This window comes from Synchiropus splendidus, chromosome 19 (assembly GCF_027744825.2).
Source record: "Synchiropus splendidus isolate RoL2022-P1 chromosome 19, RoL_Sspl_1.0, whole genome shotgun sequence".
Lineage (NCBI taxonomy): Eukaryota > Metazoa > Chordata > Actinopteri > Syngnathiformes > Callionymidae > Synchiropus > Synchiropus splendidus.
The window spans coordinates 15,098,175-15,121,060 of NC_071352.1; the positions used below are offsets into that span (position 1 = coordinate 15,098,175).

The window sequence follows — 22,886 nt, forward strand, 5'->3', positions numbered from 1 at the left end:
ATAGAAATAAAACAACACATCTAACGCCATGTTTTAATAAATAGAGCTATTTATGTTGTGACTCCGTCAGTGGGGCATCAGGCGATGACATCACTTGTTCCAGCCGATGACCTCGTAGAAAAGCGCCTTGAGCAGTCGGGCCTCGTAGGTGACCGTGTTCTTTCCGACGTGTGCCAGTCGCTCCTCCAGAGGTTGCTCCAGCACCGCTGGCACCTCCCTCCCGTAGACTGCACACACAAGCACCGCCAGTTAAAACCCTTTGGATTTCATCACATTGTTCAAACATGGTCTATTTTTTTCACTTCATTTTGGTGGAATTTGTGGTTACGTAATATGTTTCACACAAACCACCGTCAATGTTTTTTTGGGTCCTGTCATGCACCCACTTTGATCTCCCAAACCCGCGGGACAGTTTGGCCTTCAAAGCTGCATCAGAGCTCCTCATCAAGGCCACATGGACCTGACACCCGGGTCAAAGCCACCTTTGTGACTTTGCTGGACCTGGACTGTATAAAGGCGACTTCAAACGGCCCCTGATCACAGATCACAGAAGGCCGTATTTCAGAAGCAGGACATTGAAACTGGTACGATGGACTCGGCGAGTGGGTTGAAGCATGCGGCAGCTGGAGACGGTGAGAGGCGGCGTCCTGTGGGTGCGCAGAGCGGCAAGCCATTCCAGAGAGACTCGTGGCCCCGAATGACCAAGCAGTTCCTGAAAGAGCACTGCAAGCAACAGAAACTCTACTCCACCCCGCACCTCAACGAGACCCTGTACCTGCACTTCAAGGGTTTCTCCACCATCGAGAACCTGGACGAGTACACTGGACTCAAGTGTCTTTGGCTGGAGAACAATGGCCTGCAGCGCATCGAGAACCTGGACGCTCAGACCAGCATGCGATGCTTGTTCCTTCACCAAAATCTTATTCGCAAACTGGAGAACCTGGACCACATGCTGGACCTCTGCACCCTGAACGTCTCCAATAACTTAATTCACATCATTGAGGGGATCTCTGGACTTCCTCAGCTCAGCACTCTGCAGATATCCCACAACAAGCTGCAGACCGCCGACGACATAAAGCACCTGAGCGAGTGCTTGTCCATCAACGTGTTGGACTTGTCTCACAACCAGCTCAATGACCCACAGATACTGGTGGTCCTGGAGGCCATGCCTGAACTCAGAGTACTGTATCTGATGGGAAATGACGTTGTAAGGAAAATCCCAAACTACAGGAAGACTTTGATCGTGCGCCTCAGGCAGCTCACCTTCCTGGACGACCGCCCCGTGTTCCCCAAAGACCGGGCCTGCGCTGAAGCCTGGGCGAAGGACGGCGTGGAAGGAGAGCGCAAAGAGCATGCGGCGTGGCAGTCTCGCGAGCACAAGAAGCTCCAGGAGAGTCTGGATGCCATGGCCATGATTCGGCAGAGAGCTCGGGAGAGACTGGGCGGTCGACCAGCAGAGCTGGAGAGAGCACCAGATGAAGCAGCGGAGAACATCCATGAGGTGGTGCAGAACACCGTGGAAGCCTACGACCAGCTCTTAGAAGATCGAGCGACAACCCAGGCGCCTGAGGATCACTCTGGCAGCAAGACAATCCAAAAAGAGTCGCCGATTCAAGGCCTAAATCCAGAACAGACGATGGTGCAAGGAGACGAGATCCAGACAGACGTCCAGGTTGAAGGCACAAATCTGGAGCAGGAGAGTCAGACATCGGCGATCCAACAGATGGAGCAAGTGCAGAGCCAGACAGAGGACTTGGGTCAGACATCCAGCGACCAAATGTTAGAGCCAATCCATCCAGGTGAGCTGTGTGGTGAGGCTCAAGTGGAGAGACCAGAGAACCAGGAACAAAACTCTGGGATAAAGGAGGCTGAGGACTGCCCAGTGAAGCCTGAGAGGTTCAGTGCTGAGCCAACCCAGGAGACTGCTGGGGTCACACAGTCTGATACAGAGGGACTCACTCGAGAAGAGCCTGAGCCCGAGGAGTCCAAGCTCATAGAGAACATGTATCTGCAGCAGTTGAACACCAGATCTGACGAGAAGGAAGTGAACGTAGGGCAGCAGAGAGAAGAGCCGGCGACAAAGACCGAGTTCCAGGAGGTTGATGTAGAGCTGGTTGATCTGGAGCTGCTGATCGAAGAGTTGCCCAGCTCAGAGTTGAACACCCGACCAGCCAGAATGCAGGAGACTTCCGGGCCCGACTCAGATCATGTGACCGCTGTGTTAGTAACCCAACAGTCAGAGCCAGTGGCGCTGCAGGACATGGACCCAGATCAGCTCAGTGAAGCATCGCTGGAGGACAAACCAGACCCAGATGAACTGAAGATGCTTGACACTGGAGGGACTTCGGAGCCTGTCGAGAGCCACTCACAGGGGGAGGAGTCAACTCCAGTTGGACCTCAGGCTGAAATGGAGAAAGAATTTGAGCAAGGCGAAAGGGTGACGGAGTTGCAGGTCATGGAGTTGAACGCAGGGGAAAGAGCCACCACAGAGCAAAGCTGTCTTCAGGTGGACATCAACATCCACTGCAAGACATGTGAGACGGACGGCCAACATGTTGAGTGGGGAAAGACAGACACCAAGGTTCAGACGGAGACAGAGGACCAGAGAGAAGAAGACTTCAAGACAGCTCAACGTTCAGAGGCCGAGAAGATATTGGCTGCAGAACAGCAAGAGTTAGACCCACAGCAGCTGCTGAAGCTAGAGAATCCAGGTGAGGCCTGTGAGGAGCTTCAGGAAGACGCTCAGGTGTCAGAGAGAGGAGGATTAAAAACAGAGCTGGACACCAGAGAGCTAACGGGACAGAAGAGTGGGACAGAGGTGATGGATCCAGAGCTGCTGATCCAGGAGGAAGTGATGTCACAGTTACAAGGATTTGCCAGTGCTCAGAGGGAAAATGAGTCACAGGAAGAAATCTTGCCAAGTGACATCCCAAAGTCTGAGACAGAGGGAATCAATCCAGAGCTGCTGAGCGAAGAGCTGCAGAGAGACAAGTCGGATGAGGTCGAGATGACTGCAAAGACTCTGAGCGAGGGGTCGGACCGACACCCCTTTGGCTCAGAAACAGAGTGGGTCATTCTAGAGAAGCCGGGAGAGTTTGATGGAGAGAGAGATGTCCAACCTCCAGAGAAAGAGGAGCAAGAGCCGACCGGTCCTCTGCAGCTGAGCGAAGGGTTGGAGGACACAGATCCAGAGCAAGAGAGTCTGACAGAAGGAGAGATAGAAGTGGATCCAGGACATCTGAGAGACGAGTTGCTGAGAGAGGGGTCCAGTGAACATGGGTCCGAGCAGGAGGAGGAGGAGGAGAGGAGTGTTCCAGAGCCGGAGACAGAAGCAGAGGAAGAGAACTGGTCCTCATGGCGTCAGGGGTCAGACAAAGAGGGAGAAACCCTGAGGCTCCAGTCAGAGGTGTCGACAGAAAAAGACAGGAGTTTAGAGGAGTTGATTCTGGAGATGCAACCAGAGCAAATCATTCACCCCCATTCCCCGAAAGACTCGAGCCAGCTGGAGACAGAGTGGGTCGTCCTCGAGGCGACTGGTGGCTTGTGGAGACAGGAGTCAGGAGAAGACGGCCAGCAGCACAGGCTGAGCAGGAACTCAGTCACTCCTGAGCTGCAGAAGGAAACGCTCGAGTGCCAGGATGAAGAGTCTTGTCCCCAACAGTCAGAACAAGTGGGAAGCACTTCAGAGTTGAAGGGAGAAGACCTGGACCTGAAGAATCCAGAGCAGCTGAGCAAGGAGTCACTGATGGAGGAGGCCTGGCCTGATGAGGAAATAGAGCAGATGACTCTGGAGCAGCAGTGCCAGGAGTCAAATACAGAAACAGAGAAGCAAGATGGAGTAGGTAGTGGTCAGGTGGACGAGGTCCAGAGTGGGCAGGCCAAGAAGGTCAGTCCAGAGTTGCAGAGAGAGGAGACCCAAGTGTCTGGAGCAGAGAGGATGGGACAGGCAGTGTGGAGCAGATCAGTGCAGAAGTCTGACGAGAACTGGGGAGAGATTTCGGACACAGGCATCCAGAGCCAAGATGGCCAAAACCAGATCAGACCTGAACCTCTTCAAGAGCAGAACTTTGAGGAGTCAAAGGACAGCGCCCCTGTTTCAGAGCCTGAACATGCAATGATCATAGAGGAGCTACTGCAGGAGTTCAACGTTGAGATGTCCAATCCAGACTCCCCAAGCTTCCAAGAAGGGGATGGATTATTCGGAACGAAGGACTTCATTCCGTGGCAACTGCAGGCGGTGTGCCAGTCCCAGCTGTGTCAGATTGAGACCCTAAAAGCAGAGGAAACACTCTGGATGGAGAACACCAGTGTGTGCCAGCTGAGCACCGACCGTCAGGCGGAGGTGTCAGAGACAGACGCGCACGATCTGACGGAGATCAATGAAGAACAGCAGTCCACAAGGCTCCTGGCAGAGAGGGACGCTGAGATCCCACAGTCCCCGAGTATAGGTCCAGAGGAGCCCACTGCAGAGCTGCATGGCAAAGATTGGGAGAGCCAGGGGTTCAGGACTGAGGAGGAGAACAGACCAGACTCAGAGAGAACCCAGACACAGCTTCTCACTGAAGGGATCCAGAGGGAACAAGACAAGTGTCAGCTAAAGCAAGAGACAGAGGAGGCGCGAGCTGAGGCAAAGAGATCAGAGGAACACATGGAACTGGAGCTCACTGAAGGGATGAGGAGTGAGGAGTTAGAGAGCGCTGTCCAACATCCAGATGAAGAGAAGATCAAGCCAGTGAAACAGACGGGACAAGAAGGTTTTATTGTGGAGCAGCAGACTGACACGTTGGGAGGTGAGATGTTGGAGATGGACATGGACCAGCTCAACCCAGAGCTGCAGAGTGAAGAGCATGAGACCGAGACTGAAGACGTCGAGGTGAACAATCCAAACCATGTGACAGAGTCAGAGAATGACCAACAGCAGTTTGGGCCAAATGCAGAGGTGACTGAAGAACAGATACATGGAGAGCAGCAGACTGAGGAAGAGAAGCCAGAGACGTTCAGGCGGCTAGAGTGTGAGGAGCTGCAGACGCAGACAGAGGACGCAGGTGAAGCTTGCAGCTGTGACCTGTCAGAGATGGACACTGGTCAGCTAACACAACCTCATCCATATCAGCCTGGTGAAGAGACAGAGCGATGGGAGTCAGAGGCAGAGAACAACAAGACCTCAGAGGAGACAGAGCTCATTGAGCAAGAGTGCCATTGTGAAGCTACACAAAGTGCAGAGCTTTGGTTTGAGCTACAAGACAGAGAAGTCACTCCAGACCGACCAGTGCAGCAAGAGAAGCTGGAGGAAAGGAGTCCTGAGCAGCTGAGTGAGGAGCCTGAAGACATCAAGACATCACATGCAGGGCAAACATTGGCCTCAGATGAGTTCCACTTGGACAAGCTACAGGGTGAGAAGAGTGAGGAGGATGTCAACCAACTACAGCTGTGTGGAGGGGAGGACGGGGAACAGTCTTGTGGTGGTCCATCTGAGATGGAGAAGAGTCCAGAGGAGATCACAGAGGTGCTGCAGAGGTCTGACTCCAGCAGCCAACAGCTGGACTTGGAGCAGCTCGGCCTCGAGCTGAACAGTAATTGGGGCAAGCCACACGTCCACAATCCAAAGCTGGAAATGGAGGAGAGGGAAGTTCTCAATGCAGAGAAATGTCAGAGAAAAGCAACAGAAGATGATGACCTGACAGCCGGAGAGGAACTGATGCCTAGAGCAGTAGTGATCTCTGAAACACGGAGCAATCAAGAAACAACAGAGGACGTGTCAGAGGCAGCAGAGATCGAGGAGCTGAAGTCAGAGGGGCCTAAGTGTGATGATCACAAGTCTGAGGCGCTGGTGTCTGATGACCAGTCTCAGGAACAGCAGCAGTCTGAGGAGCTCAAGTCTGACAAGCAGCAGTCTGAGGAGCAGAAGTTTGATGATCAAAAGTCTGAGGAGCTGGAGTCTGATGATCCCAAGTCTGGGGAGAAGCAGAAGTCTGCAGAGCAGCAGAAGTCTGAGGAGCTGGAGTCTAATGATCACAAGTCTGGGGAGCAGCAGAGGTCTGAGGAGCTGGAGTCTAATGATCACAAGTCTGGGGAGCAGCAGAAGTCTGAGGAGCTGGAGTCTAATGATCACAAGTCTGGGGAGCAGCAGAAGTCTGAGGAGCTGGAGTCTGATGATCACAAGTCTGGGGAGCAGCAGAAGTCTGGGGAGCAGCAGAAGTCTGAGGAGCTGGAGTCTGATGATCACAAGTCTGGGGAGCAGCAGAAGTCTGAGGAGCTGGAGTCTAATGATCACAAGTCTGGGGAGCAGCAGAAGTCTGAGGAGCTGGAGTTTGATGATCACAAGTCTGGGGAGCAGCAGAAGTCTGGGGAGCAGCAGAAGTCTGAGGAGCTGGAGTCTAATGATCACAAGTCTGGGGAGCAGCAGAAGTCTGAGGAGCTGGAGTTTGATGATCACAAGTCTGGGGAGCAGCAGAAGTCTGGGGAGCAGCAGAAGTCTGAGGAGCTGGAGTCTAATGATCACAAGTCTGGGGAGCAGCAGAAGTCTGAGGAGCTGGAGTCTAATGATCACAAGTCTGGGGAGCAGCAGACGTCTGAGGAGCTGGAGTCTAATGATCACAAGTCTGGGGAGCAGCAGAAGTCTGGGGAGCAGCAGAAGTCTGGGGAGCAGCAGAAGTCTGGGGAGCAGCAGAAGTCTGAGGAGCTGGAGTCTGATGATCACAAGTCTGGGGAGCAGCAGAAGTCTGAGGAGCTGGAGTCTGATGATCACAAGTCTGGGGAGCAGCAGAAGTCTGGGGAGCAGCAGAAGTCTGAGGAGCTGGAGTCTAATGATCACAAGTCTGGGGAGAAGCAGAAGTCTGGGGAGCAGCAGAAGTCTGAGGAGCTGGAGTCTAATGATCACAAGTCTGAGGAGAAGCAGAAGTCTGGGGAGCAGCAGAAGTCTGAGGAGCTGGAGTCTGCGGAGCAGCAGTCTGATGAGCTGAAGTCTGATGATCACAAGTCTCAGGAGCTGAAGTCTGATGACCAGAGGTCTCAGGAGCAGCAGCAGTCTGAGGAGCAATTGTTTGATGATCAAAAGTCTGAGGACCTGGAGTCTGCGGAGCTGCAGTCTGATCATCAGAAGACTGAAGAGCAGCAGTCTGATGAGCTGAAGTCTGATGATCACAAGTCTCAGGAGCTGAATTCTGACGACCAGAGGTCTCAGGAGCAGCAGCAGTCTGAGGAGCAATTGTTTGATGATCAAAGGTCTGAGGACCTGAAGTCTGCGGAGCAGCAGTCTGATGATCAGAAGACTGAAGAGCAGCAGACTGAGGAGCTGAAGTCTGATGATCAAAAGTATGACGAGCAGCAGTTTGAGGAGCAGATGTATGAGGAGCTCAAGTCTGAGGAGCAGCGGAAGTCTGAGGAGCACAAATATGAGGAGCTCAAGCCTGAGGAGGAGCAGAAGTCTGAGGAGCTCAAGTCCGAGGAGCTGAAGTCTGAGGAGCTCAAGTCCGAGGAGAAGTCTGAGGAGCAGATGTCTGAGGAGCAGATGTCTGAGGAGCAGATGTCTGAGGAGCAGATGTCTGAGGAGCAGATGTCTGAGGAGCAGAGGTCTGAGGAGCAGAGGTCTGAGGAGCTCAGGTATGAGGAGCAGAGGTTTGAAGAGCTCAAGTATGAGGAGCAGATGACTGAGGAGCTCAAGTATGAGGAGCAGATATCTGAGAAGATGACGTCTCAGATGATGAAATCTGATGATCAGAAGCCTGAGGATCTCTACTCTGAGAAGATCAAGTCCGAGGAGCTGGAGTCTGATGAGCAGAAGTCTAAGGAGCTCAAGTCTGTGGGCACATATTCAGAGGGAAAAGAGCAACCTTGCGGTCTCTCTGGCGACTCCTGGCTGGTTGACATCCCATTGGACTGAGCTCTGACAGAAGAGTTTTGGAAACCACCTCAGATTTCACTGATTTTGGCGCCTCGGTTATTGAGTCGAGGTTGAAACAAAAGGTTTTATTGTAAATTTCAAATAAAATTGTTTGTCCATTGAACACCACACTCATCTGAAATTGTAGATTTGAAGACACAATTTCGAGTCTCGTATGAAAGGTGGCCCACATTTTTCCTCTCAGAAGGTCCAGACTTCAGTTTTGTGTACAATGTTCACTGCGGCATTAGGATCCTGACCACAGCTTTGAGCCCAGGTCTCCTAAAGGGGACGATGATCCTCCTCTGATCACAGGAGTGCAGTGTGTGTGTGTGTGTGTCATACCCTCACAGTGCTCCAAGAACTGGATACACTCTTGGACCACAGCGTCCCTCAGCATGATCATGTGTTTGGACATGTTCTCCAGCAGAGACAGGAAGCAGCGTTTAGCATAGAACCAGGTATCTGTCCCGAGCTGCATTCACACACACAGGTGTCAGGTGGGAGCCAGAGGAGAAGATGAGTCCAGGACGTCACCCGGCAGCAGAGCTCACCTTCTTGTTATAAGGTTCCAGGCTCTTGATGACCCGAGAGATCCCAAAGTCGTAGTTCCCCTTTGCACAGTACAAAGTCCTGACAGGCAAATCAGAGAAGAGTGATGCTGGCATGTCACCAGGGTATAGTCTAGCCATGAGAGGAACCTACCCTATCACCAGGTTGACGATGCAGAGGTGGAAGACCTTCTTATCTGGGTCGTCGTACGAGATCTGCTCTTCCTCCTTCTCGATCTTCCTCATCAGCTCCTCGGCCTGAGGCACAGACAGCCGGTCACACTCTGGTGTCACTTCCTGTTTCAGGCGAGTCTCACCTCCTCGTTCTGGTTGTTCATGATGTAAGACACGCACAAGTTGGCCAGGACCACCGCGCTGACGTTCAGGATCTGCAGCACAGCATGCGAGCGCATGGACTCAGAACCTCAGAAACATGGACCGTCACGCACACACACACTTCAGGGAAAGGCAGTACAAGAGTGGAGTCAGCAGTGGCACGGCACACGAGAGTGAAAGGTCACGCTGTTACCGAAGGTTTGCACTTGCACGGACACTCCTGAATGCTACACTGCTCCACCTGCACACACGCCTGCATCAGTCCGGAGTGTGTGTGAGTGTGTATGGTGTGTGTCCTCACGCTGTCGTAGTGCTTCTTGACGATGGGCTCGTAGAACCCGGCCGCCTCCTTGTACTTGTTCTGCATGAAAAGCGTGTGTGCGACGTTCAGCTTCCACGTGTCGTCCTCGTTGCACACCTCCACAGACTTCCGGAAAATCTTCTCCACCATCTGGAAGTTCTCCATGTTCCAGTAGATCCTGGCCTGGGCCATCAGAACCGCCACGTACCTGAGAAAAGGGCCGGGTTTCAGCATGGGAATGTGAGTGTGTGTTTGCCTGTGTCCTCACTTCTCCTGCATCAGGTCGTACTCCTGCAGGGTTTTCTTCTGCCCTTCATCGTCGCGATTGACCCGAGCTTCCTGCAACTGAGGGATGAAAGGTGTTGAGTGGGGATGCATGACAGGAAGGGATGTGAAGGGAAGGATGGAAGAAGAGAGGATGTGGGGAGAGGGGACAGGACTGAGGAAAGAGTCATGTGAGAAAGGTGGAAGGAAATCGGAAAAAAAGAAAAGGGTGAAAAAAGAACTCATGGCCACAAGGAGTCGGGAATGGTAACATAAGGAAGGAAGAAAGCGAAGTGGACAAAGCACCTGCTTGGCGATCTTGCGCAGCTGCTCCGTCAGTTTGGCGTTCATGTCATCAAACTTCCTGAAGGCCTGAAGCAGAAAGACCGTGGAGTTCAGGGATGTCGTCACCCCTTTGGGTCAGAACCGAGACGTACCTCTTTAGGAGCGGTTTGGCAGGTGAGCAGCGAGTCCAGGAACTCATATAGGTACTGAAAGACAAAAATAGCTGGAGAACATGAAACAGGAAGTGACATCAGCGCGTGGAAGTAGGGACTCACGGGCGACAGGAACTTGTAGGTAAGGTGAGCATTTTCAGCCAGGACGTCTGCGGCGAGGTCATAGTACTGAGGAACGATCCACAGATGTTCATGAGCTTCCGGCTGGAAGGAGACGGGTGAGCAGCAAGGTACCTCATGTTTACAGTAGAGCAGCAGCAAGTTCCCAAAGGTGACCGGTGGGAAGGACGGCTGCTGCAGCAGGAAGGCCAGTTTCTCAAAACCCTCGGAGGGTTTGGTGTCCATGTTCAGTAGTGCCTGGTTGTGGAGGGTGACCGGGTCAAGTTCCTGAAGAGACACAATCCATTTCTCATCTCTGAAAACTGACGCTTGTTTTAAGATGTGTCAGTGAACACACCACAGTGAGCACCTCTTGTTGGCAAAATGATTTGGTGTGAAGTACACCACTAGGGGGCAGCACATCTTCACTTAAAGTACAGTTCAAGATGATGGCCTGTTTTCGGCCACGTGAGCCTCCACTTGTGCCTTCACACCAACAGCCCAATTCTAGTTACATGCTTTGTGTGAGGGGCGTGTCTTTCTCTCATACACACACACCTGATCAGCCCTGGGCGGCATGTCCGTCAGTGCCTCCTGAGCGCCTCTCACTGCAGAAAAAAAACAAACTACTGAATGATTTTGAGAGGAAATTAGAGCACCACCTTCTTGTGATTCACTGAGATCAGGTGTCACACACAGTTCTTGAGCTGGTACTCTATGGCAGCCTTGAGGTTGAAGGCCTCGATCAGAGCGCTCTGGTGCAGCACCAGCGTGTTCCCCACACTGTGGACCTCCACGCCCTCCGTCGTCATGCCAACGCTCAGTTCTGTGGAGGACATGTTGTCACGCCACTGCAGAGATTGCTTGGCAGGCCAGGACAAGACTCACCCGGGTGCTCCCTGATCCCGCGCTCGATGATCTCGTCGATGTGCTTGTGGGCCTGGACAAAGTTCTTCAGGCTGTAGTGACACAGAGCCACGTTGTAGGACAGCGCTGAGGAGCACCAGATGGTAGATGTGAGAACGTGTTGGGGCTTGTTGTCACCAGGTGTAGTCATGCTTGTCCAGGTATATATAAGTGTGATCACCTGGCACGTATCCCAGCATCTGCATGGCTGATGTGAACTTCCTGCATGCCTCTTCAAACTTCCCCTCCTGGTAGAGTAGACAACCCGAGTTGTAGAGAAGGTCTGGATCATCGTGAGGAAGCTGCTCCAGGAGCGACTGCAGACAAATACACTGGTTGCTACGATGGCAAATCAAACTGTTTGATGTGTTACCTTGGCAGCGGAGTACTGCTCCTCACAGTATTTAATGGAGGCTTGGAGCTTCAACATCTATGAAGGTGGGAGACGGAGGTGATGAAGTGGGCGACAGTGGTGACGTCAGATGACCCAGTAAATCTTTCTTCTCAGACTGATTACTTCCTCACCTTGCTGCGGTTGCGGCTGTTGTCCAGGAGAAAACTGGCCTTGGTGGCGTCGGCATAGGCCCCGGCCTTGTACAGAGACTGAGCATGGTACACCTTGTACTCCTCCACCTCCGGGTGCAGCTGCGTGAGCTGTTCATAACTCTCTGCGGCAGCACTGAAGTCCTGGATGTGATAGTAGCAGAACCCCAGCAGAGACAGAGCCGCCCTCGACTGACGGATGGCAGGAGGCAGTCGAGGGAGAGAAGACAGGATGAAGCTATAGCAACAATAACAGCTGCATGCAGAGTAAAAGGATTAACTGGCAAAAACACGTTCTGAAGAGATGTGAATTAAAATATTTTTAAAGGATAAAGACTTGTAAGGATGAAAGTTTAGTGAATTATCAATTACATTTTAAATTACATATGCGACTTTAAAGGCAGAGACGGTTCAAATACTGACATCCAGGTGAAGTGGACCTCACCTTTGCGTGTCTCTGCAGTTGAGCGTTGAGGATGTGAATGGCCTCCACGTACTGACCTTCTTTTATCTGAAGGAAAATAAACTCATCACAAACTCATCACAACATCCGATTATTACCGCGGTTTAAAGCCTGGACCAGATCGTCTGCCCCTTTTTCATGTCATTGAACGGACTATATAGATATATGGACTGGTTGGTTCATAAACGCACCATCATTACGAGCTCTTTAAAAAAGAAAATGACTGACCACGTACTTATGTAGGTTCAAAACTAAAATCTGGTTGTTTCACTGAAAGACTGCCGCAAACAAAAGTTCGAACGCATCATAACGGGGTAGAAAAGTATCGACGCTAGCTGCTAGGCGGCTAAGCTAACGTCAACAACGTCTTTCTCACCAGTTTGTAGATCGTCGCCGTGTATTCTCCATCTTTAATCGACGTCATTCTTACGAGTGCACTCTCGTGCACATGCGAAGAATAACTGCGATGATCTATGGCAAAACCATCCAGCGAGCGCCATAAGAGGCGCAACTAAAGCGTTACTTGGCAACAGGTCGGAGCGGAAGTAACGTGTTGACAGACCGTTGTCGGGGCCAATCAGCGTTTAGGATTTGTAAACAACACCACCTACTCCCCTCAAATAGTCAGATGAAAAATAGCAGTATTCTTATGGTCTCTGGAAAGATAAAAAAAAGAGCATTACATGAAGCAGTCAGCTTGGAAATCATTGGGAGTCCTTGGTCCGTGGTCCCGTCTGGACCATCGTCTGCGGATAGCTGGAGCAGATAAGGGACCCATCAGCTGGTGTTTGTGTCACCGCCACGTGAAGTTACGAGCAGCAGGTGAGAGACGTGTGAAAGAGTTAACTTCTGATTTTACTTTTTTATTTTATTTTTCGTCTTCATTCATCTTCGAATAGAACACACCACTCATCTATTTCTGGACACACACACACACCCTGATGTTGGAGTTTCTCCTCAGACCGTAACCACACTTTCTGACCAGCAGAGTTCAATAACGGAATAATGACGTGTGCGTGTGCGCGCGCGTCGTGTACACGCTTGTGCTTGAGTGCAGCTGGGTTGTCTGCTCTCTCAGTCTGCACTTGGAAGCTGAGGGGTGTTGGAGTCAAGTTCTGACGAGCGACAAACCAGGAGACTTGACCTCACAGGTGAGTCACCTTCATCATCTTCATCATCACCATCACTGTCATCGAGTCTGAATGAGTCTTAAATGAACAAATGAGTGTGTATTTCTGAGTGAGTCTCTTTGATCAGGTGTGTGTTTCATGCATGATGCTGGTGGAGATGAGAAATCCTTTCATAAAGGGACCTCCTTGCTACAAGGTCCTGCAGAGTAGGGAACTGGGACGCGATTGGTAAAGTTCTTCGTGTTTCTCAGCCTCACTTGCTGTTTGCTTTCATGAATGAGGACACAACAAAACTCACTTGGGTGGAGCCTTCAGCCTGAGGCAGTCCCATCCCTCCACACACCAACAAACACACAAACCTGAAGGAGGTCCAGAGTGACACGCAGGAACTCGTAAAGCATCTGCTATGTCAGGTGGATCTGATCGGCGGGCAGGTCCTTGCAGGGTTCTGCTCACGCACTCTGGTCCTGCCTGGGATCAGATCACGTTGCTGCTGCTCCACCTCACACACGCTAGCGAGCTCTTCAAACCTGACAAGTGAAGACGTCCTTCCTGGGTCGTCGGTCCGAATCTGAAGACGTCTGAGATCAACAGAGCTTAGCCAGAGTTCTTTGGTTGACCATCCACCTCCACAACCCTGGACTGGGTCACGCGTGAGAGGACCAGTACAGGTTTTCATGCATGATGGTTTTGAGATGTTTTTATCTTATTTTGCGTCGGTTCTGCTTGTGTTTTGTCACTAGTGCTTTTTTAACTGTGTATAATCACATTGTGTCTTCAATGCGTGTCTCAATGGTTTTTCAATGTGAGAGTGGATGTTATTAGTGCATCCAACTTCATGATCATGACTGCTATCACTGGAAACAGGTGACATCATCCGGTTCCAAACCTCCTGTGCTCCCTGTGTCTGAGGGTCTGTCATCCTCCTCCAGGTTCCGATCATGACCCTTAAGTGGCTGCTGTTTTTGGTGGTCACCTTGGTGACTGCGGTGACCGTCGAGGCCCAGCGGCGCCGTGTGTCCTCCCCCAGTCGGGACGAGTGGAACTACCGGGACGGCTGTGAGCCTCGTTTCTCTCTCTCTTTACCCGGGTCAAAGGTCAAGTTCAGGCAGCATGATGGTCACCGGCTGACCACCTGAGATCAGAGTCACGGACAAAGACGAGTCAGTTGACAATGTTGTGCAGATGAAAACAGAAAAGTTAGAATTCATAGCCCGGAGAAGTAAAAGGAAATCGCAGAAATTGTGTCAAAATAGAAGCATATTTGGAAACATTCTTCTGTCTGGCCTCCAGCTGAGCGGGTCAACATGAAATCGGTGGCCAACCTGACCCAGGTCCTGGACGACTGGAGGTTCGATATCCTGAACCAGATGAAGGGACTTCTGCAGAACGACCACCAGGCCCTGCTGCCAGACTACGCCAGGTCAGAACCGGCTGAAGGTGTTGTCTTCTGCGGCCGTGAGGTCTGGCGCAGGATCCTTGGGTGTTTCTGGTCAAAGCTGTAATTTGGAAACAGAAATAGACCCGTGTGAAACCACCGGAGGAAGTTTGGGGTCGGATGCTCTCCTGGTCCATAGTGACTGGGCCAGCTGGAACTGGTCTGGACTAACTCTGGACTGTCCATGACTTTTGGACCTGAGGCCAGAGCCGAAGGTCAAAAACAGATGTCGTGTCAGAACCGTGAGAGAACTGAAATGAGGATTGACTGCTTGCTTCATGTGTGCCCTCTCCGTGCTCCATGTCTCAGGATCCAGCCTCTATCCGAGGCACTGGACGACCTCTACAAAGAGTTCAACGCTCTCAAGTCTCACCTTGGTGACCTGACCGAGAAGTTCGCCGCCATCGAGACCTTCATTGACGAGCTGAAGGCGAACCGAGTCCCGAACTCTCCAGCTCGAGACCCAGCTCCGGCCCCCAGGCAGACCGGCCGGAGGGTCGTGAAGAAGAAGCCCACCACCTCATAAACCAACTGCTCTGGCTTGGTTTGTCAGAATCAAACTCACACGAAACATTGTCGCTTGTGAAACTAGCTGAGACACAAAAACTAAATGTCGACTCGTCCAAAAATAATCATAAAATAATTAGTCAGAACAAAACAAAATGGAGTCTCTGAAAACGTGAGTTTGTTTTAACGAACTAAAACCTTTTATATGTTTCTTTCACAGTTTATCTTCTGCCCAGGAGAGGGCGCACTTTCAGCTTTGTGATCTCATGCAGCCTGAAGTGTGTCCCAACTTCCCCTTCATCTGGCTCTGCCTGTCTGCTGCGCCCCACCTGTCTGTCTGTCTCTAACCTGTCTTCAGGTGTCAGTCCTCCACCTGTGGCTTGCCTGTCACCTGTCTGTCCTCCCATCTGATGTCTACCACTGGCCAGGCATGTCTCACCTGTCGTCTGTCATCACCTGTCTCCCTGGTCATTTGAGCTGACATTAAAAGCATGAACTGACGAGCCTGATGATGTCATCATTATGTTTGACATGAGGGGGTCACCAGTGCAGACGGGATGGATCTGTGCGCCGTGACAGGGACTGGACTTCTTCTACTTCAATAAGACAGCTGACTGTGGGCCTGAAATCTTGCCTCACGTCACGTGGCAGCCGGTGGCAAACACGTGTCGACCTCTGACCTCCAGAATTCACAAGAGAATATTGATCTCCACGGACTCAAGGTCTCCACTGTCCCTGCTCCCCCCCACCCATCCAAGGCCAATGTGAGATTGATGGACATTTCCCTGACGCGTCAATCACCTGCAGACAACTTCACTGCTGGAGTGATGATCAGCACCTGAAGGAATGAGATGGTGGGCGGAGGACGTTGTGATGTGAGACACGGAGGAGGACTGGAAGAGGTTCCGCTCCCAGGCTGCCTGCAGGTTCTGGCGTTATTGAAGAGCAAGATGTGACTGAGAGCTGATGAGGGACCTTCAGGAGCTTTCTGCTCCGCTGAACATTTTCATCTTGTCCTTGGTCCAGGAGGACTTGAAGACTGGAGCTAGTCAGTTGCTGGTTCAATTCCTTGATGAGTGCAAACACACGGAGACGGTAATCCATGTCCCAGTCCTAATCCAGGGCCAGCTGTCCGAGGCCTCAGCCAACTGTGCTGCTTGTGTGAACGTGTGTGTGTGTGTGTGTGTGTGTTACAGCTGTCTCACATGTGGCCGTGACTCAGACGACAGACGGCGTCGCAGCGGCTCCTCAGGTGAGATGCAGGTTCATCAGTCGCCGTGGAAACACTCGCATGAGTGTGTGTGTAGGACAGGTTCAGGTGTTTCATTAATGTGGATTATCGCATCCTGTGCAATCTGCTGGTCACTCCAGCTGGTCCTGGTCCTTGGACTGGACCCAAACCTGCTTCCAGGTGCCCCAGGTGCTTGTCATGATCAGAGCCCTCAGCTGTGCTCAGGTCCTGAGCCGCACCTCTCGAACCCACAGAGACTGAGTGACCCGGGTCCCAGCTGGGGCGGTCTCAGTGGACTCACAGAACCCAAGCATGATCCAGAAATGGTGACCCAACACACGTCTCGTGCTAGACATTTTGTAAACAGCACAACAAGCAGTGGACACCTCTGTGAGAGCTCACTCACTGTCAACAGGCACTGGACAGCACGGCGAACACTGACAAGAGGCGCGGACACACACACACACACACACACATCAATCACTCATGAATGGACAGTCCACGGTTCCAGATCATTGTGCGTGTGAATGCGTGCGTGTGCCGGCCTTGTAGTGCTGACCCTCTTGTCCAGATCGATCAGCAGGTCACCTCCTGGACAAAGTGGTGATGGAGAGGTGCACCTGGAGGACCGAGGCAGGGTCAACACTCGTCTGTCGTTGCCTTCCCATCTGAAGTTTTCATGTCAGCCTGTGAGTAAATGAGGCAGGCTGAATGTTCGCATCGAAACCTGTGATGCTTTATTTACAACAGTGTTAGAAAATGTCATTAAAACTGTCGCTCAAAAGTCATAAATCTCACAGTCAATAAGGGGGAGGAAATCAATGTGCAATAGGAAGAAATGTCCCAGTGGCAGGATAAAAACACTCACCTCCTGAAATATATCCTTCATTTTTGGCTTAGTTACACGTCAGAAAATCACCATCTAATTTTACTTCTCCAGAAAGTAAAGACGTTTTGGGAGAACAGTGAATGTGACGCATGAGCTGGGGGTAGGGGAGGGGGGAGGTGATGGGGGAGTCGACCTGCCTCCCTCCCGGATCCCGCATCACTCCGCTGCTGGTCCTCAGCTGGGTCACATCAGAGTCCCGGTCCCCCGGACGGACCAGCTGGCCGGAGCAGAGCCGGTCAGAGACGTCCTTCCTCCGTGCGTCGGCGCCGCGTCACTGGACGGAGTTGCGACGATGAAGACGACACGCAAATGCCGTGCTCTGCTGTCGGTGTCGCTGAACTTCGTGGCGCTGTTGTGCGCCACCACCGCCTTCTTCACCACCTACTGGTGCGCCGGCACCCAGAGGGTCCCCAAACCCACCTGCAGCAAGCTGCGCCGCCACAACTGCATCGACTATGGGGTCAACGAGACGGACCAGAACAAGGTCCACTACAGTTGGGAGACAGGGGACGACCGCTTCCTCTTCCGCCGCTTTCACACCGGCATCTGGTACTCGTGTGAAGAGAACATCCACGGACCAGGTCGGTACTCCTGATGCGGTCAGTCACCTTGACCCAAGCAGTTGAAAGAGAAGACGAAAAGAATCTGGTTCTTAGTTTGGCCAGTTCTGTTCTGAAGCGCAACTAAGTGTGAAGAACCATTTAGTCCGACGAAGTCTCTTACACTTTTTTTTTTTATTTAATTCAAAATCTGTCCTCAGTGGTAGCTTGAGGTGAATGTTCCTGAAATTATTTTGTTGTGTTCTGACAAAGGCTTTCGTATTCCTCTCCGGCACCTGGCCTGCGTCAAGATAGGTCCTCTTGTATTGACTTATTTGTTTACTTGTAGTGTAAGGATGTTGTTTTTGGGCGCGAAAGGTATGTTTAGTTGAAGACAAATTAAGATTGTCTTTGGTTTCAGACCAGGTCTGCAGTGACAAGTCGACTATAATGGACTATTAAATGAGTTGCCGCCTAGTTCCATGGAGTCGTGACAATCCAAAGAAGAGAAATGGCTGAGGCTACGCCACCATTGCGACCCATTATGTCGTGTAGTGCATTTCAAATTCAAATCTGAAGTTTCAAAGCAGCGTTGAAGTCTGTTTCTGTCTGGAGACTCTTGTTGGGAACCTGCTCAGTAGCAGCTCAAAGTCGTCAGTCAGGAAAAAGCTGGAAAACTTCATCAGCTGATTAAACGGGATCCCAGGGCTCGCCGGAGCTTCAGGTTAATTGACAGCATGAGCGTGTGTGTTTGTGCGTGTGTGCACGCGGGTGTTGCTAACGATGCCGCTAGCCCGTCAGGTCGCAGACTTTAATTACATTTCACATTCTGCTCATCTCTGCCTCCCAGACTCGCGTGACTTGTTGACACCTCGCCTTTGCATCCAGATTGTTTGCTCCAGAGTCGTGGAACACTCCTGCTATTGACTTGTGAAACCATCAGCTGTGGTGTCTTTGTCGTGTTCACCTCCGAACTCACTCACCTCACCCCCAACATTCTGATATTCTGTCAATGATTCTCTCACTTTTCTCTTCACGGCTCACTTCTTCGCCACCTCTCCATTATCACTCACCCACACTCACCTCTTAAACTCTTCCTCTTTGACCCCCCTTGTCGTCCTCCTCCCACATCACCCACTCTTCATTTCCCCTACTGCCTCTGCCTCCTCTCCTACATCAATCTCTCCCCTCCCTCCCATCTGCTCCTCCTTTCCACTCACCTTCCTCTCATCTTTCCCTCCTTACTTCTCTCCATCCCTCTCTCAGGTGAGAAGTGTCGGAGCTTCATTGACCTGGCGCCGGCATCCGAGCGAGGTGAGTAATGACCATCATTAGTGAGAGACCCCCCACCACCAACAATTCCACCCGCTGCTCCACTACTCTCCACCTCTTGGTGGCGCTGGGGATTTTCTTGTCAATAAGCAGTGTAACGGAACCATTATCTTGTGGTGCGTTTAGGGGTCCTGTGGCTCTCGGTGGTCTCAGAGATCCTCTTCATCGTGCTGCTGGTCGTCGGCTTCAGCCTCATGTGTTTGGATCTCTTCCACTCCAGTAACGTGATCGACGGACTGAAGCTCAACGCCTTCGCTGCAATCTTCACCGTCCTGTCAGGTGACACACAGACACTCATTTACGCACACACACTGAGCTTCTTCACTTTTCAAATGCGACCGAAGCCGCTCAGGTTCTGGTTCTGATGTTGGGGGTTTGCGGATGGTGTAGTCAACTCCTGGCAGAGATTCTTAAACCTCTTACACAAGATTCTCGACCCAACTGAGGCTCCGCCCACTGACCCCGCTGTGTGTGTGATTACTGACAGCGCTGTGCTTCAGAGGTGACGGACACTGAGGACACTGGTGCCGGTCCAAGCCTGTTAATGGCCTGGGCCGTGTGTGTGTGTGTGTGTGTGTTTGTCTGTGTCAGGTCTACTGGGGATGGTCGCACACATGATGTACACTCAGGTGTTTCAGATCACCGTCAGCTTAGGCCCAGAAGACTGGAGACCTCATGACTGGGACTACAGCTGGTCCTTCTGGTCAGTCGAACGCAAACACACGCGTGCATGAACACACCAAAACCCACTGACTCCGCGTGCCTTGTCCTCCAGCCTGGCCTGGGGCTCCTTCACCTGCTGCATGGCGGCCTCGGTCACGACCCTGAACTCCTACACTAAGATTGTCATCGAGTTCCGTCACAAGAGGAAGATGTTCGAGGCGGGCCTGCGGGAGGACCGGGACTTCCTGGACCAGGAGGCCCTCCGCTACCTGCAGGACCGCACGCTGCAGTCCGTGTCCGGCACAGTGGAGGTCCACTCCAGCCAGGGGGACCGGGCCAGAGCCACACTGTTTATACCAGGTCCAGGACCGGGCAAAATGAGACCTGTGTTGACCTCGGGGGACCCTCGGCAGACCAGAGACCGTCTAGGGGAGGAGCAGTGCTAAGGGCCCGGCTCAGAGGACTGAAGACTTCCGAAATACAAGTGACAATATTAAGTCACTCGTGGCTCCTGGGGAAACAGTGGTTCACCCGGGGGAGACACCTCAGGGAAGGGATGAGATGTCCGCAGCAGAGAGCGGGGACCCCTGCTGGACAGTGGCGTAAAAGGACGAATAAAACAACATGAAATATCAACACGTATTTTGTTTTACTTGTGATAAGTAGGTGAAGGACGGGACATCAGAGGAGTGGTGACATCATCCCCTGGTTGACAGCAATGTCGATGCTTTCATCTCGAAATGGACATTGACCTCTGACCCCAGTGAAATACGACCTTTGTCGACGCACATATTCATGAACCGTATGCATCATAACGCATTGGCGCACACGTGCACAAACACGAAGACATATCAGGCACGTGGACATCAGCTCAGTAGCTTGTAATAGAACCATCACACCGGAGCTCCTTCACTGGTCATGCCGATGTTACGTAACTCTTCTGGACGGTGACCCGGCGGGATTAAGTCCTGCTGCCCGGCAGATTCAGCCCAGTTAATCCCAAAACCAGTTGAAATCTTGCTGCCCCAGCAGGTTCATGTGGGGTCAGAGGTCACAGCAGGAGTTTAAGAGCAATCGGGAGAGACCGCACGCTGCTCAACAGCACCTCAACAGCTGGGAGTCAAGTGCCAAGTCTATGCCTCACTCTGGAAGTGATCGGACACTGAGACACCTAATGTGGGGCTCTTCACTTGATGCACGATTCCTCACAAGATGTAGGACTCTGTCTGAAATGTGAGACTCTTTACCTGATTTGAAACCCTACACCTGATGTGGGACTCATCACATGATGGGGACTCGTCTCTGATGTGTGCCTTGAAGAGACGGGACTTGAATGGACGTGAAGTGCCCTTAAACCGTCCAAATGTGGGCTAAGAGCAGGAAGCCAAACTCGTGAGTGAGACGAGCTGCAGCCATGTAAGAGCTTCTGCCGGCTGCGAGGTCACACTGAGGTCAATCCAGGGTGCTGAGCCATCAGAGAAAGATGGTTCATGGGGTGTGAAGCTCCTCCGGTTCCTGCACTGAATTGAACATGTCACTGTGATTTGTGACTTCGACCTTCCTTTCTCAGTCTCGCACACCTGTTCAAGCAACCCACAATTCTCCTGAGAGCCAGAGACCGTCGCTCTCACTCACTTCTGGTAAAATCTTGTGGGGTAGACTGACCGTGGCTGCACCTGGAGGAAACCACTCACACGGGTTCTGAACAAGCGTTTTATTCGCTGGATTCAGTCCAGCGTCCTCACCAGCTCCACATCTTCCGCAGAACTGTCAGTCTTCTCGGTTTTCCCGCCAGACCCTTTAGTTTTGTATCGAAAATTCAGAGAGAGCAGCTCTTTTTGGATCCTCTTCTCCCTCTGGCGCTTCAGTAGCGCCAGGATCTCCTTCCTCTGGTCGGCCATAGCGAGGAAGCGCTTCCGCTCCTCCTGACGCTGCTGCAGCTCCTTTACGTTCAGCGGCGGCGGTTCAGTTCGGGTGGCACCGACGCGCGGCGGCCGACACACCGGCAGTCTTTGGCGGACTTCAGCGGCCGAGACCTGGCGCGACTCCTGGGGCGGAAGCAGCCACACGGAGCTCCAGAGCCGCCGAGCGTGAGACACGTCGTCCGGGGAAGAACCATCGAACACGGTGTACTGACTCTCCAGGTCCGAGGTCATGACTGGGAACTTTGGCTTCGCACTGACAAAAAGTTGTGTATGTTTACATTGTCACCATGGTAACCAAGTCACGTTAAACCGGAAGAAACGATGCATTTTTTTGGTGAATGTGCTTTAGTGTAAGAGTCATTGGAGCTCTGTAACGAGTGCAACAGCTGTGTTTCCTTTATACAGTCAAAATGGCTTTCATCAGCCGTTAATGCCTTCTTATTTTAATTTGCGTAAAAACAAAGGAAAAAAAAATTCACAAAAGGAAAAAGTACACAACTGGTTAAACTGTATAACTCAAACATAAACTCAAATGGACTTTTTATGTGAATGCACCTACTTTTTTCATTTGTCGTTTTACTGCCATCACATGAAAACATTCTTTGTCCGAAATTTTAGTATTTTACGCTTAAATTACAACTTAGTTTATATAAATCAATTTTATAACTCAGTTTGTAAACAAATATACTATTTGTAAATGTCACGCAATGTACCCAGGTGTTTTCATTTTGCATCGATAAGTACTTTTAATTTTAATTTAATAATTTAATAAATCTAGCTGCAATATAAATACGTACAGCAGGGGGCGCCATAGGATAAATTATAAATCTGAACAGTTATTATCCATGGAAGTCTAAACTGTTTGCGAAGACCCGAAAGAAAAATTAATAAGCAGGTGATTTTTTTAGTTTCCAGATTAGTGGCAAAATTGCCTGATGAAATGAAAAAGTCGTTGTCGGCAGGATTCGAACCTGCGCGGGGAGACCCCAATGGATTTCTAGTCCATCGCCTTAACCACTCGGCCACGACAACATGCACTCTATACGCACATGTATGTTTATTCATAGGATACAGTCGGAAGATGAACACGCTCATCAAAACTTTACGTACGAAGTGAACGTCCAGTGGGTCTGAGCATGTCCAGACAAAAAGGGGACTGAAATAACCGATGAATGTCGATTCATTGTAACACAAGAGGTACATTGAGCAAAATATAATGTCAATATATATATGTATAGAGTAAAATATCAGTATTTCTGATTCTGATATTGTCAGTATATCATAGCTTAACGTTTTAGTAGATGTATATTATGTGACGTTTGCTTTATATATAAATATATGCTATATCATATATATAAATATATACAAGCCATTCTGCTTTATTCTTTTTTTAAAAATCGATTTGAAAACGAAACTTCACTCTTGTTGC

General features: G+C 51.2%; 5 protein-coding genes and 1 non-coding gene across 8 annotated transcripts; 3 read left to right on the forward strand and 3 right to left on the reverse strand.

The window, feature by feature from the left end:
• Positions 1–7: 7 nt before the first annotated feature.
• On the reverse strand, positions 8–12,357 carry flr (fleer). Of its 2 annotated transcripts, XM_053850718.1 has the most exons (19): positions 12,180–12,357; positions 11,786–11,851; positions 11,323–11,532; positions 11,171–11,227; positions 10,979–11,114; positions 10,780–10,884; positions 10,589–10,717; positions 10,450–10,499; positions 10,027–10,179; positions 9,895–9,960; positions 9,772–9,825; positions 9,641–9,706; positions 9,339–9,415; positions 9,071–9,278; positions 8,751–8,822; positions 8,588–8,691; positions 8,437–8,515; positions 8,228–8,357; positions 8–227 (listed from the first exon to the last, which is right to left on the reverse strand). In XM_053850718.1, exons 1-19 carry the CDS (start codon positions 12,225–12,227, stop codon positions 91–93), a joined length of 1,947 nt encoding a protein of 648 aa, XP_053706693.1. In that variant the 5' UTR covers positions 12,228–12,357; the 3' UTR covers positions 8–90. The 2 variants fall into 2 exon arrangements, with proteins under 2 accessions (XP_053706693.1, XP_053706694.1); XM_053850719.1 differs by lacking the exon at positions 8,228–8,357.
• Positions 580–7,882, forward strand: LOC128750529 (trichohyalin-like). The gene has a single exon (XM_053850712.1). It carries the CDS (start codon positions 590–592, stop codon positions 7,880–7,882), a length of 7,293 nt encoding a protein of 2,430 aa, XP_053706687.1. The 5' UTR covers positions 580–589.
• A 261-nt stretch (positions 12,358–12,618) lies between the features above and the next one.
• On the forward strand, positions 12,619–15,369 carry si:ch211-76l23.4 (uncharacterized). Of its 2 annotated transcripts, XM_053850737.1 has the most exons (5): positions 12,619–12,954; positions 13,866–13,992; positions 14,227–14,356; positions 14,681–14,915; positions 15,099–15,369. In XM_053850737.1, the coding sequence occupies exons 2-4, from the start codon at positions 13,875–13,877 to the stop codon at positions 14,895–14,897; spliced, it is 465 nt and encodes a 154-aa protein (XP_053706712.1). In that variant the 5' UTR covers positions 12,619–12,954; positions 13,866–13,874; the 3' UTR covers positions 14,898–14,915; positions 15,099–15,369. The 2 variants fall into 2 exon arrangements, with proteins under 2 accessions (XP_053706712.1, XP_053706711.1); XM_053850736.1 differs by having other exon boundaries at positions 14,681–15,369.
• Positions 15,370–17,174: 1,805 nt separating this feature from the next.
• On the forward strand, positions 17,175–20,147 carry gsg1l (gsg1-like). Its single transcript, XM_053850732.1, has 5 exons — positions 17,175–17,579; positions 18,804–18,851; positions 18,996–19,148; positions 19,461–19,572; positions 19,645–20,147. The coding sequence occupies exons 1-5, from the start codon at positions 17,291–17,293 to the stop codon at positions 19,976–19,978; spliced, it is 936 nt and encodes a 311-aa protein (XP_053706707.1). The 5' UTR covers positions 17,175–17,290; the 3' UTR covers positions 19,979–20,147.
• Positions 20,148–21,231: 1,084 nt separating this feature from the next.
• hoatz (HOATZ cilia and flagella associated protein) lies at positions 21,232–21,807 on the reverse strand. Its single transcript, XM_053850738.1, has one exon. It carries the CDS (start codon positions 21,686–21,688, stop codon positions 21,260–21,262), a length of 429 nt encoding a protein of 142 aa, XP_053706713.1. The 5' UTR covers positions 21,689–21,807; the 3' UTR covers positions 21,232–21,259.
• Positions 21,808–22,407: 600 nt separating this feature from the next.
• On the reverse strand, positions 22,408–22,489 carry trnas-aga (transfer RNA serine (anticodon AGA)). The gene has a single exon. It is a non-coding gene; the product is annotated as a tRNA-Ser (tRNA).
• Positions 22,490–22,886: the final 397 nt, after the last annotated feature.

Bases quoted from the DNA above. Each gene is read 5' to 3' on its own strand.
- hoatz (XM_053850738.1), bottom strand. From the start codon at position 21,688: ATGACCTCGGACCTGGAGAGTCAGTACACCGTGTTCGATGGTTCTTCC.
- si:ch211-76l23.4 (XM_053850736.1), top strand. From the start codon at position 13,875: ATGACCCTTAAGTGGCTGCTGTTTTTGGTGGTCACCTTGGTGACTGCG. The intron at 13,993-14,226 runs GTGAGCCTCGTT...TCTGGCCTCCAG, and splicing joins GTGGAACTACCGGGACGGCT to CTGAGCGGGTCAACATGAAA. The intron at 14,357-14,680 runs GTCAGAACCGGC...TCCATGTCTCAG, and splicing joins CTGCTGCCAGACTACGCCAG to GATCCAGCCTCTATCCGAGG.
- flr (XM_053850718.1), bottom strand. From the start codon at position 12,227: ATGACGTCGATTAAAGATGGAGAATACACGGCGACGATCTACAAACTG. The intron at 11,533-11,785 runs GTGAGGTCCACT...GCCATCCGTCAG, and splicing joins AACTGCAGAGACACGCAAAG to TCGAGGGCGGCTCTGTCTCT. The intron at 10,500-10,588 runs GTGTGTGACACC...TTTTTTCTGCAG, and splicing joins AGAGTACCAGCTCAAGAACT to TGAGAGGCGCTCAGGAGGCA.
- gsg1l (XM_053850732.1), top strand. From the start codon at position 17,291: ATGAAGACGACACGCAAATGCCGTGCTCTGCTGTCGGTGTCGCTGAAC. The intron at 19,149-19,460 runs GTGACACACAGA...TGTCTGTGTCAG, and splicing joins AATCTTCACCGTCCTGTCAG to GTCTACTGGGGATGGTCGCA. The intron at 19,573-19,644 runs GTCAGTCGAACG...CTTGTCCTCCAG, and splicing joins GACTACAGCTGGTCCTTCTG to CCTGGCCTGGGGCTCCTTCA.
- LOC128750529 (XM_053850712.1), top strand. From the start codon at position 590: ATGGACTCGGCGAGTGGGTTGAAGCATGCGGCAGCTGGAGACGGTGAG.